Source organism: Myotis myotis, unplaced genomic scaffold, assembly GCF_014108235.1.
Source record: "Myotis myotis isolate mMyoMyo1 unplaced genomic scaffold, mMyoMyo1.p scaffold_m19_p_17, whole genome shotgun sequence".
NCBI lineage: Eukaryota > Metazoa > Chordata > Mammalia > Chiroptera > Vespertilionidae > Myotis > Myotis myotis.
The window spans coordinates 8932958-8948937 of NW_023416321.1; the positions used below are offsets into that span (position 1 = coordinate 8932958).

Sequence of the window (15980 nt, forward strand, 5' to 3'; positions counted from 1 at the left end):
TAATCCCCATTTCATAGGACTTGATTGCCCTATGACACAGATTTGTAAATTTATCCAAAACCTTATATTACAGCTCTAGCTGGTTTGGCTCAGTGGATAGAGCATCAGCCTGTGGACCAAAGGGTCCCAGGTTTGATTCTGGTCAAGGGCATGTACTTTGGTTGCAGGCTTCTCCCCAACCAGGGCCCTGGTAGGGCCTCAAGCAGGAGGCAACCAATCAGTGTGTTTCTCTAATATCAGTATTTCTCTCTGTCTTTCCCTCTCTCTTCCACTCATTCTAAAAATCCAATGGAAGAATATCCTCGGATGAGGATTAAAACAAAACCTTATATTACAGAAGTAATGTTTTCCAGTGTTCTATATACAAAAAGTTTAAATATGAAATTTAAAAAAATTATCAAAATGATGAACACTATAAAACACTGTTATAAACTGGCATTATTATAGGATGGATATAAGCACAAAGTCATAAAATTTCTTCCAAAATGCAATTATTTCAAAAATAACTGAAAATATGGATAATCTTTCTGTCCTTATATTGTGCCCAGTGCCAGTGGTATATATCACTGGTGTATAACTGAAAATTGGCTGATTGTTTTCACTGAATTGATTAGTCACTTCAACTTTGTATGGATACAGACTGAAGAGCCTTGACCTCATAAACTTCAGAGCGAGCTTGGTTAGAGACTATACCATGAAGATTAGGCCACAATAATTAACTGTGTTACTTGGAGCCCTCCAAAATACTGACACTTCCCCAATTACCTAGGTAAGGACATAGAGCTGCTATCTTGACTTGAAGAAGAAAAGCTATGCCAAAGAGTCAGAGGAATGTTTTACTGGGAAATGTCATGTCAAGGACTCCACAGATAACTAAAGATCATCCCTGAATATATTAATGTTCAGAGCCAGGCTTTTGCATTGGTGTGTCTGTCAGATTACCTATTTTTGTTACATACCACCATGTAGTATGTAAACTCCTTAGGCAAAGTATCACTGATACATGTTTGGGGTAAAAAATAGTCATTTTTTCCCTCACAGTGTGCCAAAAAAGTCTTGTAGTTGAGTTTTCATCATAAAATGTCATTTGGTGAGAGCAGTAAAGTGGACTACTGGTAACTATTAAGAGTTTTTTTCATGGGATTTCTGTTCTCGAAGATGTAGTTTTCAAAGATAATGCATCCTAGAATTGTAGAACTTTAAAGTGGATATTAACAATTTTCTAGTCCATTGCCTCCATTTGTAGGAATAAAATGAAACCCTGAAAGGTTCAATGACTTATTGAAAGTCACATAATTTGTTGCCAAGACAAAAAGCTTCTAGAACAGTGTTTTTTCTTGGCCAGAACTCTAAAATGCAAGTTTTTCGTTTTAATTGACATTATAGGGTACTGCCTCAATTTTTTTTCTTTTTAAAACATGGAAATGGAACACCATGTCATGGGTAAAACTATCAAGTTCATCTTTCTTGTTTATTTTTAAGCTAAAAAATCAAATGTAAAACAATTATGATGGATTTTTCAAAGTCTTTTCTGGACCCCAAAATATATGGTTTCTTCAACCTTAATTGGACAGAAAATACATTGAAAGGTTTTTTTCCAGAAAAGGAACATTTGACAACTTAAAAAAGCATTTACTTTGCAGTAAGAGAGAGATTTCTCCCAAATACCAAGCATAGCCATCTTGTTTCAATAATTTATGACTCAGCCAAGCACAAAGAATGAGAACTATAGAACCAACTGTTTCTCTCTTTAAATGGGAAGCTGGAGCACAAGTGGTAGGGCAGGGAGTGGGGAAAGTAAATCTTAAAAGCTCAAATGACAAGTTCCTTCTGGCTAGAGACGAAGTCAAAGGAAACCGCACAACCCCAGATTGTGCCGTCTATAGACAGTGATAAAGTGACTGGGTCACCAGAGACAATGTGGTCTTGGACTTAACAAAGGAACACCTTTCCTGTGAGGGAAAGAAAAGGCCGAAGGAAAGGCTATCCTATCAAAATGGATTTTGAGAAGTTCTCCATGAGCATTTTAGTAAGTCTACATTTCAGCCAACTGTGTCCTTTTCAGTTTATAGCTCAAAAGCACGCACACCTGCCAGCCATGCCGTGAATTCCTACTGTCCCAGCCGAGTGCCTCAGACTCTGAACTCAAGAAGTCCCTTGCTTGACGGGTTCGCCGTATCCGGAAGGCTCGGGAGGAGGCCTGTTGGGCGGCAGGACAGCTGCTGTCGATAAGAGGCCTCTTGTTGGACTGGAGACCAGGAACTGTGGGAAACCCAGAAACAACACGGTTCAGATGGGAATGGCAGCAAAGGTCTCAGTTCCTAGTACTTAGTCTTTGGGGACTGAGAAAAGAAATAGGAGTTCCTCTCTCCTTTCCCTCCAAACCCCACTCCTCAGTGCATTTCATTTCCTATCTCATCCTCAAGTGAGAATGAGTCACTCATTAATGCAATTGTGCACGCATAACTGTAAACCGCTCTGCTGGCGTATAATGCTGTGTTTTTAACCTTTAATTACCGGAAGAGAACGGACAACTTGGAGTCTGAGCAACTTGAAGAAAAAAACTACAAAATTATAGTCCCTCCCACCAGGCACACCTCTCCCAACTCATTCTACCTAAAAATCCTTCACCGAGTGGGTTTCATTTTTTTTTTTTTTTTACATCCTATTTTAAATGAGGTCGCAAAGAAAGAAGTTGGCATTTCCTATTCTTCTCAGAGTGGTCTGAGAAATGCTACCTCAATGCATCCGAGGGGGGAAGATACAAAAACAAGATCCCTTTTAATTCTGTTTTTGAATCAATACCCGAAATAATGACCAGAAGCAAAAATCCAGCGGTGCGTCAGCAAGCAGGATGCTCGGCCGGTCAGCTTCATCCTCCTCCCGCGCTGTGCTCCTGTGGCTCCGCAGCTGCAGGCACTAGAGCAGGTAGATGATGTAGGAGAGAATGACCAGGCCTATGATGGCAAAGAGCATCAGGATGAAAACATCCAGCATGATGGAGTCCTTGGCCGAGGAGGCCTCTGGATTGCAGGGAAATGTGAGCTGTGAGCACGGAGGTTGCCGTCAGTGGAGAGAAATGGCTCCCTCCTCCCTCCACTGCTCAGCCCTCGTTTCCCCCCTCCCCCTTCCAGGGCCGGAGACTAAGGGATGCTGCAATTCCATCAGCAGCTTACTTTACCCCACCCCTCCATACACCACAGCCAGCCAATCAGAAAGCCCGGGAGCGGGTAACCAAGGAACTGCTGGGTTGAGACCAAGCAGAACCTAAGAGGCTCAATTTCTCCCCAGGAACCCAATCCCACCCCTTTGTATCTAAGTGGAGTCTGCATGGTATGGACGGGGGAGGAGATCTGATCTCTAGCCAGATCCCTTAGGAATGAATCGTCCTGCCTTTCTTCTCCCCTTTCTCCTCACACGCCCCCAGCAAATTATCTCAGAAGAATCATGGTTGGGAGCTGGGTGGGCCATTCGCAAGGTGTAAAGGTCCCGTTATGGAGGGACGTGGGAAAAGGTCTCATGTGAGTCTCAGCCGGCACCTCTGGGATGGGGCTAACACGTGGGATTTCTAGACTATGCCGGATACTGCACGGATGGTGTCATTTCAACCTCCCTACAGGTCTTCTATAGATGAGGCTCAGAGATGGCCAGGAATTGCCCAGTGTTTCGCTGGAAATGGCAGAGACCAGGACTCAAAACTCGGCTTGCACACTCCCGAGTCCACCGTGTGCCCGCCCGAGACCGGCCCGCCGTCTCAGTCTGAACTGCCCCTCGGCTCGGCTTGTGAGGCACCTTGCTCAAGTCACTCCATTTACAGGGTGAGCGCCAGAGGCCCCTCCCCTCCTCCATGCCCGTCTCTCTGTGGCCACCGCCCACGTTCTTGTCCTCTTTTGTATCCTCTTCCGAGAGTCCCCCGTGCTGTTACCCCAGAGAGACACCAAAGAATCCTCAGGCCACCCCTGTGCCTAGAAATGCACGTTCAAGTGGCTTCTTCTGAAGGGAAAGGGGGAAAAAATTGATGTTTTATTTCGTTAAGCTGGGTAGTGGGTGCTCAGTTATGTATTATGTTGCTCTTATGCCTTTTTATGTCTTATTTCCCATTAAATTAAAAAAAAATTTCCTGTGACATCTCTGAGGCCCTAGTGTCCATGGCTCCACCCCCAAGTAATTCTTTGGGAGGGTCTGGGGGTGAAGCATTAATACCCCCCCTCCTCATGCTAGGCCACTTCTAGAAGGGGGTCTAGAAACTCCTCCCGTTGGCCTGTGCCCAGGAGGCCGCACGCTGGTCCCCTCCCAAGCGGAAGGACTGCCCCCTCTAATTGCTCAGGGGAACCAGCCTCCTGGGGAGAGGGGGCTCCGCTCTCTGACAAAAGGGGCCAGGCCCACAGGAGGCAAGATCTGCCGACTCATTCCCTGCTAGTGGGAACCCGCGAGGCAGCGGCTCCTTCAGAGGAGCAGCTGTCGGTATTATCTTTAATTATCCCACCGCTGCCGCCTGACACTGCCCACACTGCTCAGCCCTGCTGACCGGCCTGTCCTTCCCCTGACTGTCACCATTCCCTTCATTAGGAAGCTGCCGGGAGCCGGTCCATCCTTGCTGTTTCAAGGGACCTGGCATATATGGCGTACTGTTCTTAATATGTTTGCTCCCCTTAGCGCTATGTGTTTTAACCAAGGTCACCTCTCCGAGAAAGGTTGTTTCCCCAGGTAGGGATTTTCCCCTGAAGTTAGGGAGGGAATAAAACCCCTTAACTTAGTGCCAGGCGGGTAAGTAATCACTTTAACTACGAACAATCATGCTTAAGCTACATAATCTTTACTCCCTGGAATGGAGATAAGAAACGCCCTAACCTTTGGAATAGAGATTGATAGGATTGGAGTCAACTGGTATAAATACAGATGTAACAAGACAACAGGATACAGAACCTAGACACAGAACCAAGACACAGAACCAAGACACAGAACCTACACACAGAACCTACACACAGAACCTACACAGAACCTAGACACAGAACCTACACACAGAACCTAGACACAGAACCTACACAGAACCTAGAGACAGAAGAACTTCGCTGGAGAGAACATGGCAAAAGATCCTGGACAGAAACTGGCCACAGAACCTAGAGACAGAACCTAGCGAGAGAACCTGGATGAAGAACCTAGAGACAGAACCTGGCTACAGAACCTGGATAGAACATGGCAAGAGAACCTGACTAGAACCTGGTGACAGAACCTGGCTGGAGAACCTAGCAAGAGAACATGGACACAGAACCTGGCTGGAGATCCTAACCAGAGCTTTGCTGGAGATCCTGACCAGAACTCGGCTAGAGATCCTGGCTAGGCTGCTGATCAACTGAACGCTGTCTCCGTGTCATTCCTTCTTCGCTGACTCCATCCACACGTTTGGGGACCCCTGGACCTGCTGGGGTTGGACCCTAGCAGGAAGCTCAGTTCAGGCTCAGTCCTCGAAGACCCTTTTCCTCTCCACCCTACCGTTACCCTGAAGCGAGAGAATGCCTTCACTCTGAGCCCCCGACCCACCCACCACCACCAAACAGCTGGACAGGAGGCTACTGGTGGCACTGAGCCAGGGCGGGAGGGTCTGGATTCCTTCTCTACCACTGCCCCCTCCTCAGCCCGACAGAGGAGAGGAGGCCTTTGGTCAGGCGTTAGACCCAGGGCCCCTGGAGCAAAGAACAGAGCACAGGAGATACTAAAATGAGACATGCAAAGGGCTTGGGTAGACAGCCCACCCTAGCAAAGTAGCAGGAGACTGTGAGCATCACATCGGGGGTCCTAAGACCTCCAGCTCAGCTGTGACTTCCTCCAAACCGCTGCCTTTCTGGGTTTCAGTGAACCCCATCTGTAAGATGGCCACCATGGCAGTTCTCTCTCACATGGCTAATGAGATCAAATTTAAACATGTGTGTTACAGATCGCAGTTGTAAGGCATCATGAATAGTGCTCTGGGTTGTCAGACCACCGAACAGATGGCTTCATCCCTGGCTTATCCCACCGCAGACTGTCCCAGTCTCTCTGTCATTTCATTCCTCAAGTGTACGCCTACGAGGTGCAGGCAGAGAGCTAAAACGGCCCACCAGCTGAGCTCATCCATTAATTCAAAAATGTCTGTTGAGCTGCTCTGTGCCTGGCCTTGGGCAAACACTGGGGGTTTAAAGATGAGTTAGACCCATTACCTGCCCTGTGAGCGCACTGGCTAGTGGGGAGACAGGTGCATCCTGAAGCAAGTCAGATGGTAAGAGAATATGGGAACTCGGAAGTTCCTGGGCGTGTCACCAAATGGGGCAGAGGGATGTAGCCAGGGGCAGACGGGTGGGGCGTTCTCGACAGGGAGTAGGTGCCAAGGCAAATTGCCACTCCAGGCTGACCGCTTCCAAACTGGTCTCTCTCCAAGGAGGGCAGGGCTCCCGGGAGGGGTTCAGGCCAACGCCCCCAAACAGAGGGACATACACACACACACAACAGCCGTCAGAGCCAGAGAGAGAACGAAGTCCGCAGGTAAAAATTATATTTTTATTTGAGTCACCAGAAAGATTCACTTGTGGTCCAAGTCAAACGTTCAGAATCATAACAGGCCAGAGGATCTGATCCCAAGCACAAGCCCACGAGGGAGGGGACCACACAAACCGAGGAGAGACAACCACCCCGTATAAAAAGATGAATGACGGCTTCACACACACGGATGAAATGTTCGGACAGAGGCAAATCTCACATGGTCATTTCTGTTTCTTTTTAAATACAGGTTTGTGAGGTGGTATATTTTTTTCCAGCTATTAAAAAAAAAAAGGCCCAAAAGTGCATACGTGAAGGGGAAAACAAATGCAGAAATTAAGCAATAAAGTAGTTTTCCCTGGAGGGACATGAGGAAGAAAACAGGAAGCAGTGTTGAGAGAATTCACTTTTCTCACCATTGGGCTTCTTGCAATTATTGGTCCACTAACGTCATATTCACATTCTAGCTTTGATGGATGTTCTTTCCTGGGATATTGGCTAAAAGACCTCTATGAACTGTAAGAGAAGACCGGGGCCTCCGCCCAGCCCTCGGGTTCTGTGCGCTTCTAGGGATGGATGGTTCTGGAAAGGAACAAGGACTCCCAGCAGCCCCTGGGTCCCTCAGCACCAGTGTGACAGCCCCTCCTCTCTGTGGGTTGTATAAAAAAAGGTCCCCTATTTTTAGGACGGGAGGAGCAGCGTGCCGGGCAGCAAGATTCCAGTGGCTGGCTCGCCTTGTTTTGGAAGGAAAATTAAGCGGAATGAAAAGGCTATTCCTCGCTCCTCCGGGCCCCCTCCCACCTCTCACTCCCCTCCCAACCGCAGCTCCTCCAACAGGATGTGTCTCTGACCTTTTGGTCCCAGAATCCATGTTGTGCTTTGAGATCAAGAGGAAATGGAATGGACCGGCGCCGCTCCCCAGGTTTCCAATATTGCTCCCTCACCCCCAAATCGCCCAGTAGGAGACCCTCCATCCACCCTCACCTGGCTGGGGACGAGCCTCGGCCTCCCCCAGAAAGGTCCACACCTGTTCCCCCACAGTCATTTCCTGAGCTCTCTGATCTGGGCTAACTGTTCCCAACTGAACCCACAAGCAGAGAGGACGCGATCATGCCTGCAGCCACCGCCGCCGCAGGGAACAAGGAAGCAACGATGTTAATGCCGGGGCCTGAGTGGACTCCCAGAGATGAATAAAGCCAGGCAGGGGTTGTCACAGCCACCAGCGAGGGACAGAAGGGGTTGGAGATAGCACCATCTTCCCCTTCCGCATCCCGGGGCCTGTGCTTCCAGTTTTGTAGCCCTGGGACCCTCTCCTAACACCTCCAGGGGGCTTTAGGTAAGTAAGGGAGAGGCCTGGGGGGACCCCAGAGTAAGGCACCCACAGTGTGGGTAACACAGGGTCCTCTGGCCCCTGGTCTGCAGCGAAGGGCAGAGATGGGGAGAGAATATGCTGGAGGCACAGAGCCTTCTCCCTACCCCACCCAGAAGGCTGCATCAGCCCCCCCGCCCACCACCACCTCCAGTCCCTCCCTTACTTCGCCCAGCACACTGCAGTGCAGGCAGGTGGGCTTCCTCCACTTGGGGGACAGGAGGAATTTTCATTCCAAAGTATAAGGAACTCCTGTCCCCTAGGGCCTCCCTTGTCCCCTCACTGTGGGTTTTGAGGAAAATATCAGGGGGAAACAGTTCTGTGCACCCTCACTTAAGCCCAGAGACTCCTGCAGGCCACACCCTGCCCCTTCGCTCACGCTCACACTCACGCTCACACTCACACTCGCTGACACTCCTGCAGACACACACGCTCCTTCCCCCACACGCTAGTCCTGGAGTCGCAGAGGGTCCTGTGGCTTTGCAGTTCCTATGCACTTGGGGGCGGGAAGGGAGGGGGTATCTTCCCAGGAGGAGTGGCCCGCCCAGCCCAGATCTCAGGGCTTCCTGCCCCACCTGTCAGGGATCTCGGCTTCCAGCCAAGGAGGCGAGCCAGGGCTCCTGGGGGCTGGGGTGGGAGTGCGGAGAAAAAGGGGCTCCGGAGAGAGCAGCCTGTCCCCTTCCCTCCTGCAGCTGTCCCGAAAGTAAGAAAGGCCAGAACGTGACCCCGCCGAGCTTCCTAGGGAGCTCCCAGCCCACACCGGGTCTCCGTGGGCAGGAGAGCAAAATCACAGTGTGAGGAGAACACGAGTGGGGAGCATGAATGAACCCCAGGGCGGGCACTTTACCCTCCTTCGATGTCTCTAAGAAAAGAGAGGGTGGTGAGGGGACCCCCAGAGGGTCAGCAGCCCCATCTTTGAGAAGCAAAGCCCGCTTACTGGTGCCCACACAGTGGCAGTCCCCGGCCTGTGCCCATCCAGGGGCCAGGGCGGTGGGCTCCACTCCTGGGAATGCATGGAGCTCCTCCCTGGAGTCCTGGGGGTCTGGGGCTCACCCCAGACCTGGAATGTCGGGTGTGTGAGGAGGTGGGCAGGAGGGTCTGAGGGGGCCGAGAAAGAGAGAAGGCGGAGGCCTGGGAGCCGATGGACTTCCCATTCCAGACCAGCCCAGGGGCCGCGGCCACCCCCAGAAGGCCCACACCTGTTCCGCCCAGAGAGAAAACCAAGAAGTCGGTCCGGGGGGAAACCTGCCAGAGGAAGGAGCCCAAGGAAGTGGCAGAACGAGGCTCCGGTTGGCAAAAGAAGCTGGAGGAGGTTGGGAAAAACAAGCTGTCGCAGATTTAAACACACAGAGACACTGACGGGTGGACAGGTCACGCCCAGGACAGATGCGATGCCGTGGAATGCGCTGAAGGATGGGGCGGGGCGGGCCGGGGCCCAGCGGGCTCAGATGGCCTCCACGTAGTTGGCCGGCAGCATCCCCGTGTCACCGGTGCGCTCCACGGTCCCGTACATCCAGCCGTCGTCGATCTGCTGCACGTTGACGATGGTGTCCCCATCCTGGAAGGAGACCTCGTCCTCGTCCGCGGCGCTGTAGTCGTACACAGCACGGTACCGCTTCTGCAGGGGGTGGGGGCGGGGGTGGGGGCGCACCGTCAGCCCCAGGCCCAGCCTTCCTTCCTAACTGCCCGGGACCCAGGAGCAGAGCCCGGGGGAGCAGGGACCCGGGAGCCAGAGACAGGGAAGGGCTGGGCCCTGCCTTGGGTTTCTCACTGTCACTTTCTGAGCGTGTCCAATCTATTTGGCATCTGCTAAAAGGCAGGCAGGCACGCCCTGGCCGGTGTACCTCAGTTGGTTACAGCGTTGCCCTAAACACCGGAAGGTCACAGGTTCGATTCCCGGTCAAGGCACATACCCAGGTTGCAGGAGGCGGCCAACTTATGCTTCTCTCTCACAAAAGTGTTTCTCGCTCCCTCTCCCTTCCTCTCTCTCTAAAATCAATAACATCATATCCTCAGGTGAGAATTAAAAAAATAATAATAAATAAAATGAAAGGCAGGCACAAGACAGGAACTGAGTTTACAATAGCCCTGCTCCACCTCTCAAAACAGGAATGCAGGGAGGTCCCACGGACACGTTGCCAGTTAGTGTTGCAAAATAGGCTGTGCCCTGTACGCTATTATCTGCATTATCATGTGCACCAGTCTTCTTTTTTCGAAGTTGTGATAAGTCTGGCTTCACTCCCAAGCTCAGGACAAAGACCTATTCTTGGGAGAAAAGTCTCCAGGTGACACAAGAGATTTCCACCTTGCAACTTCAGCCAAGTTCTTCTCCGTAAGCTCTAGGAAATGTCCAGTAAAAGCACGTGAAACCCAACTGTGGTCTTGGAGGTGGATAAGATTCTAACATACTCTGACCTTACTGCCCTTGATGTTGACTGATCTCTGGAAGTCAGCTCAGCCATTGTGGCCCCCCAGGCCAGGCCCTGGGAACTGCATGGGGCCAGCAGCGGGGCCCCATTGCCAATTGGTCAAGGGCTAGGTGCCCCTGGGGGACCTCCCGTGTCCACTGCTCCACCCCACTCCCAGGACCCTGCTCAGACCTCTTTCCAGTCTCTGGTCTGGTCTGCCCCCTCCAACTGTTCATCCATTGTCATTTCAGGGGAACTTTCCAAAACGCAAACTTGACCGTGTTACTCCCTGGCTTTAAGTCCTTCAAAAGTCCCCATCCTTTTTAGCACCAAATTTCAAACTTTCCCCCCCAAGCAACAGAAACCTACTCCACTAGCCCCCACGTCTACGGGATGAGCATCCCAGCCCTCACATGGTGGCCTTGGTCTCTCTTATTACCAATCTGCCTGTATCTTCTGGGCTGAGTAGCCACCATCTATGTCCATATTCGGCAACAGCCTCCTACCCCATCTCCCTGTTCCTACCCTCAACTTTCTACTGCCTCTTCTCAACACAGGGGTTAGAGCAACCTTTGAAAAACACAGGTCAAACCCGTCACCCTGTATAACTCACCAGTCCCGAAGGCCGTCCAGTCCCAGGTCTCTGCATAATCTGACCTCATCTCCTACCCGCTTGCCCTCTCTAGTCCCCTGAGCCTTCCTGCTGGTCCTTGAACTTTCCGAGCACATTCCTGCCCCAGGGCCTTTGTACCACTCGCTCACTACTCGCTCCTTCACTTTATTGAGGACTTTGCTGCTCTCTCCCCTTACCCTGCTGTCTTTGTCTTCATGTCTTTCATTGCTTATATCTCAGACTGGAGGTCTTTTTTTATTGATTTCAGAGAGGAAAGGAGAGGGAGAGAAAGATAGAAACATCAACGATGAGAGAATCATTGATTGGCTGCCTCCTGCATGCCCTCTACTGGGGATCGAGCCCGCAGCCTGGGCATGTGCCCCTGGCCAGAATCGAACCTGGGACCTTTCAGTCCGCAGGCCGACGCTCTATCCACTGAGCCAAACCGGGTTAGGGCTAAAGGTGGTCTTTTATTCAGAGCTATATCTCTCCTGTCCAGGACATGCTTAGTATGTGCAGGACTGGCTACTTCATTTCTCTAAGTATCGTCCCTCCTGCTCCTACAGGAGCTACTCAAATGTCCAGGCACCCAGAGTAGAGCTGAGCTCAGCCAGGAGCTGAGTAAGGGCGGCTCAGCCACACCTGTGAGTGGCAGGACTTACAGCCCAGGAACCTCAACTCTAAGGGACCGGTAAGAACGCCTCACTTCCTACTCATCCCGTATTCAGCAAAGCTGACAAGTGCCGCTTTGTGCCCAGCTCAGAGCAAGTGACCCAAAGGGACAGTGTGCAGCCTGCACAGCGCTTCAAGTCCAGCGGAGGACACCGACAGAAGCTAATCAACAGAGAATCGTTTTAAGTTGGAAAGAGTGGCTGCCCCAGGCCTCACAACCGTCCACCTTCCACAGAAATGTCAGGGGAGACCCACTTGACATGAGATGGTCTGGGAGGGCCCCTCGGAGGAAGGAGCAGGCTGAGAGCTAAAGAACATGAGGGGAGAGGGGGGTCACACTCATGAAGAGTGGGGACCAAGCACCAGGTCCGGGTGGCCCCATGCAGAAGGTGCTTCACGTGCTCCCAGGCAGCCGGAGTACGATACCCGGGGCGACGGGTCTAGCTGGGGCCCAGGGCCCCTGTCCCAGCCCAGGGTTCTGCCCACCACCCCACACTGACCCTCTGCTCTAGAGGCTGAGATCCCTGTCACCTGCAGGTGATGTAGAAACGGGGGTCAAAAGCCAGGAAAAGCCAGACCTGCTGGGCAGGGTTCCTAAGAAGGATCTATGGCCTAGGTTCTTCCCTAGGCCCACCCATCTCTGGCGGCCCCAGGCCTCACAACCGTCCACCTTCCACCTCCCTCCTCTCCATTGGGCCGGGGCTACTCACCCCGCCCCCGCTTGGGGCGCTGCGCTGCGTGGAGACTGGGGCTGCAGGCTCCTTGTAGCCACCATAGGAGGGGGCCACCTGCTGCTGCTGGGGCTGCTGGTAAACTGCAAGATGGGAGGAGGCAGGGCTCAGAAACTGTCTTGACAAAACCAGCCCCTCCCAGGGCCTCCCAGAAGCCCACAGGCCTGCTCAAGGCCCACCTCTCAAAGGCCCAGTCTCAGTGTGCACATGTGCAGGTGTCGCATAGTCTACTGCAGCGGTTCTCAACCTGTGGGTCGCGACTCCTTTGGGGGTCGAACAACCCTTTCACAGGTATCGCCTAAGACCATCGGAAAACATATATGTAATTACATATTGTTTTTGTGATTCATCACTATGGTTTCATTATGTTCAATTTGTAACAATGAAATCGGGGGTCACCACAGCATGAGGAGCTGTATTAAAGGGTCGCGGCATTAGGAAGGTTGAGAACCACTGTTCTACAGCAAGGGTGGTACCTCCCCCTCACCACCCGGGGGCCCAGCAGGGGCCCTGCCCCCAGCGCTCATGCCCTCGGGGGGATGAGACCTGACAGTGTGTGTGTGTGCACATGTGTGTGTGCGTGTGTGCGTGTGTGTGTGTGTGTGCGCGCGCACATGTGTGTGTGTAAGTGAGGCTTCTCCCCACCCGGTAGCTGGCCCGGCCTCAGGTCCTCTGCCCCACAGGCTCCATGCTCACCGGGGGCGCCGGTCGGGATGTGGTGAGGCTGCTGCTCCTGGGGTCTCCGGTAGCTGGTGCTGTCCTGGGAATCTCGGCGCTCGGGCTCCATGCCCTCACCCCCACTGGGGCCCATGCGGCTCTTCTCAAACTCCTCGTGGTATTTTATCTGCAAGGGCAGGAAGCACCGGGTAAAGGACCCACAGAAAACCAACCTAAGCTCCTCCCATGGTCACCCGAGATCCCGGATGAGAGAGACTCGAGGGCTGCAGGCAGAGAGCGCCAGGCTCTCATGGGGGTGCGCGAGCTACATAACCTTGTCAGGCCTCAGTTTCCAACGGGACACGGGTGCCTCCCCCAGGGGTAGCGGGAGGATGCCATGAGATGATGGGAAGGGCCATGTGCACTACGGCACCAGGCAAATTGGATGGTGCCATGGCAGGGGCTGGGCTCCCCTGCTTCCACCTGGTCAGGAGCAGCAACAACAGCCACTCCGCTGGCTGAGCACCTGCTAGGCGCCAGGCACTGTGCCACGGGTTCCCCATCGCGGCTCATGTGACCTGTCAGCGCCTCCGGGGGGTGTATTACCGTCCCCCTGCAACAGACAAGGAAACTGACCAGCAAAGAGAACTGCCCAAGAGCGCACAAATCCAGAGCCTGTGTCCTTCATCACTAGGGGATGCTGCCTGTCACAGGCATGAGCAGCGGAGGCCAGAGCCGAGGAAAGCTCTGCTGAGGACCCCGGCCCCGGGGGAGATGAGACGCCAGGCCGACGTTTTCCTGGCGATGCATTCCTCCGCTGGTTGAATTCCAAAAATGGGCAAAAGGAGGCCTGGAGAAGTCACGGGCCCCACCACTCAGCAAGAACACGCCAAGGCCCTGGAGACCGCAGAGTCGGCGCTTCCGGTGAGCTGCTCCCAGCCCACCTGTGCCGCTGGTCAGAACGCAGGCTCCAGGGCCTCCCACAGCGTCTGCAAAACCAGGGCTGGGGTTCTGGGCTGTGCCTTTTTTTAAAGAAACCTATTTTTATTGATTTCAGAGAGGAAGGGAGAGGGAGAGACAGAAACATCAAGGATGCGAGGGAATCACTGATTGGCTGCCTCCTGCACGCCCCCTACTGGGGATCGAGCCCGCAACACTGGCATATCCCCTTGACCGGAATCGAACCCAGGACCGTTCAGTCCACAGGCTGATGCTCTGTGCACTGAGCCGAACAGGCCAGGGCTGGACTATGCATTTTTGAAAGCTCCCCAGGTGAGCCTGAAGCAGGCTCACTAGTAAGTCGGCAAACTGGTCAGTACAGGGGCCGCGGCCTGTTTGCTCAGAGTCCGTGAGCTAAGAATAATTTACTTCATTTTTTTTTTAGTGTTGGGGGATGGGGAGGGTCCAAGAGGAATAATATGTTGTGACACATGAACTTCCTATGACATGCAAATTTCAGTGCCCAGAAATAAAGTTTTATTGAAACAGCCACACCCATTCGTTTCCCTATTATCTGTGGCGGCTTTCGCGCTATCACTGCAGAGCTGAGTAGCTGCGGTAGAAGCAAATGGCCCACAAAGCCTAACGTCTTTGCTCTCTGGCCCTTCACGGGAGAAGTCTGCTGACCCCTGCTCGCCCCAATACTTGGACTGCAACATGTAAAAGGTGTTAGCACAACCCTCCCAAATGACGTCTGGTTTATAAATTAAATACAAGTATCATTTTACAAATATGGAAAGTAGAATATAAAACGTACACAAAAAATACGAATAAAAAAAGGTATGAGATGAGAAAGAGCCAGGGCCAGGAGTTCTACCGGTAAGGTTGCCTCCCTGCACTCTCAGTGGCACGCTGCCCACACCCCACCTTGCAGGCCCCTGGGTGTGTTAGCTCGTCAGAGAGGAGACTTGCGGGTGCTAAGGCCCATGGTTTGAGTGTTCCAGGAGTGCTGGGCTGGCCTGGGTGTGGGGGAGGAAGTGGGACAGAGAGACACAGACCAGCCCCCCTCACCCTCAGAGGAAAGTCAGAAAGCAGGACACTGAGAAAAGCAGGTCCTATTCCAGGCAGGCCCAGGCCCTGAATTCTCTCCAGGCCTCAGACCACTTGCCTAGGAGCTGGTTCTCACTTCCTGTCCACCAGGGTCCTGCCCTGTGATTCTCCCAGTGGAAAACGGGGTGACAGCCCCGCCAGCATGGCTCAGTGATTGAGCGTCGACCGAATAACCAAGAGATCGCGGGTTCGATTCCCAGTCAGGGCACTTGCCTGGGTTGGGGGCTTGACCCCCAGTGAGGGGCGTGCAGGAGGCAGCCAATCAAAGATTCTCTCTCATCATTAATGTTTCTCTCTCTCTCTCCCTCGCCCTTCCTCTCTGAAATCAATAAAAAAATTTTTTTTTTAAAAGAAAAGAAAATGGGGTGCCGGAGGAGGGATGGGCAAGGAGGGGGGCAGAGCCTGCCGAGTCCTGGAGCAGAAGGAACCTGCGATCCTGCGCCCTGGAACCCCTGGCCAAGGCCTGACGAGCTGTCCGGCCCCCGGAGTCCCCTCTGCCCATCCCCTCCCACAGGACAAGAGTTAACACTAGGCTGGGCAGGGCTAACACATTAGTAACTGGGCTAATCATTTTACAAATATGGAAAGTATGGGCTAAAGGTCCGAGGGGGTGGCCCACTGGGCACACCTACATCCTCTTGCTGGCTCCCATGATGGCTCCTCACTGCAGCCTGGGCTAGAAGGACCAGCTGGCACCATCAAAGCTCAGAATGGGTCCACTCTGAAGGCAGAGAGCCTCTCTTAGGGGTTTGCGTCAGAACCAGCCCCTCCTCTTCCTGCCCTTCCCCTTCCGGCCCAAGCAGGGACCCACACCCAAATGGGAAAAGAATAGGCCGAGTCTATCCCTGAAGGGGAGGAGCCAGCCTTGACTAGAAAACCCGTCAGATCTCCCAATTCCCTCTGAGGAGGGCACCCAGGGGTGAAGTTCTCAGACACAGGGTCTGTGCCATGTTCTCAGGTTCCTAAAA

General features: G+C 52.7%; 1 protein-coding gene across 5 annotated transcripts in view; it reads right to left on the bottom strand.

The window, feature by feature from the left end:
• Positions 1-6512: 6512 nt before the first annotated feature.
• The window catches only part of LASP1 (LIM and SH3 protein 1), a 39593-nt gene continuing 30125 nt past the window's right edge, over positions 6513-15980 (bottom strand). For 4 of the 5 annotated variants that reach the window (XM_036339142.1, XM_036339141.1, XM_036339143.1 and 1 more), the window contains 3 exons: positions 13003-13150; positions 12286-12389; positions 6513-9500 (listed from right to left, as the gene is read on the bottom strand). In XM_036339142.1, coding sequence (XP_036195035.1) covers positions 9327-9500; positions 12286-12389; positions 13003-13150 — 426 coding nt within the window. In that variant the 3' untranslated portion in view covers positions 6513-9326. Of the gene's footprint in view, positions 9501-12285; positions 12390-13002; positions 13151-13599; positions 14002-15980 lie in introns of those variants that run through there. The other variant, XM_036339144.1, reaches the window with a different exon arrangement.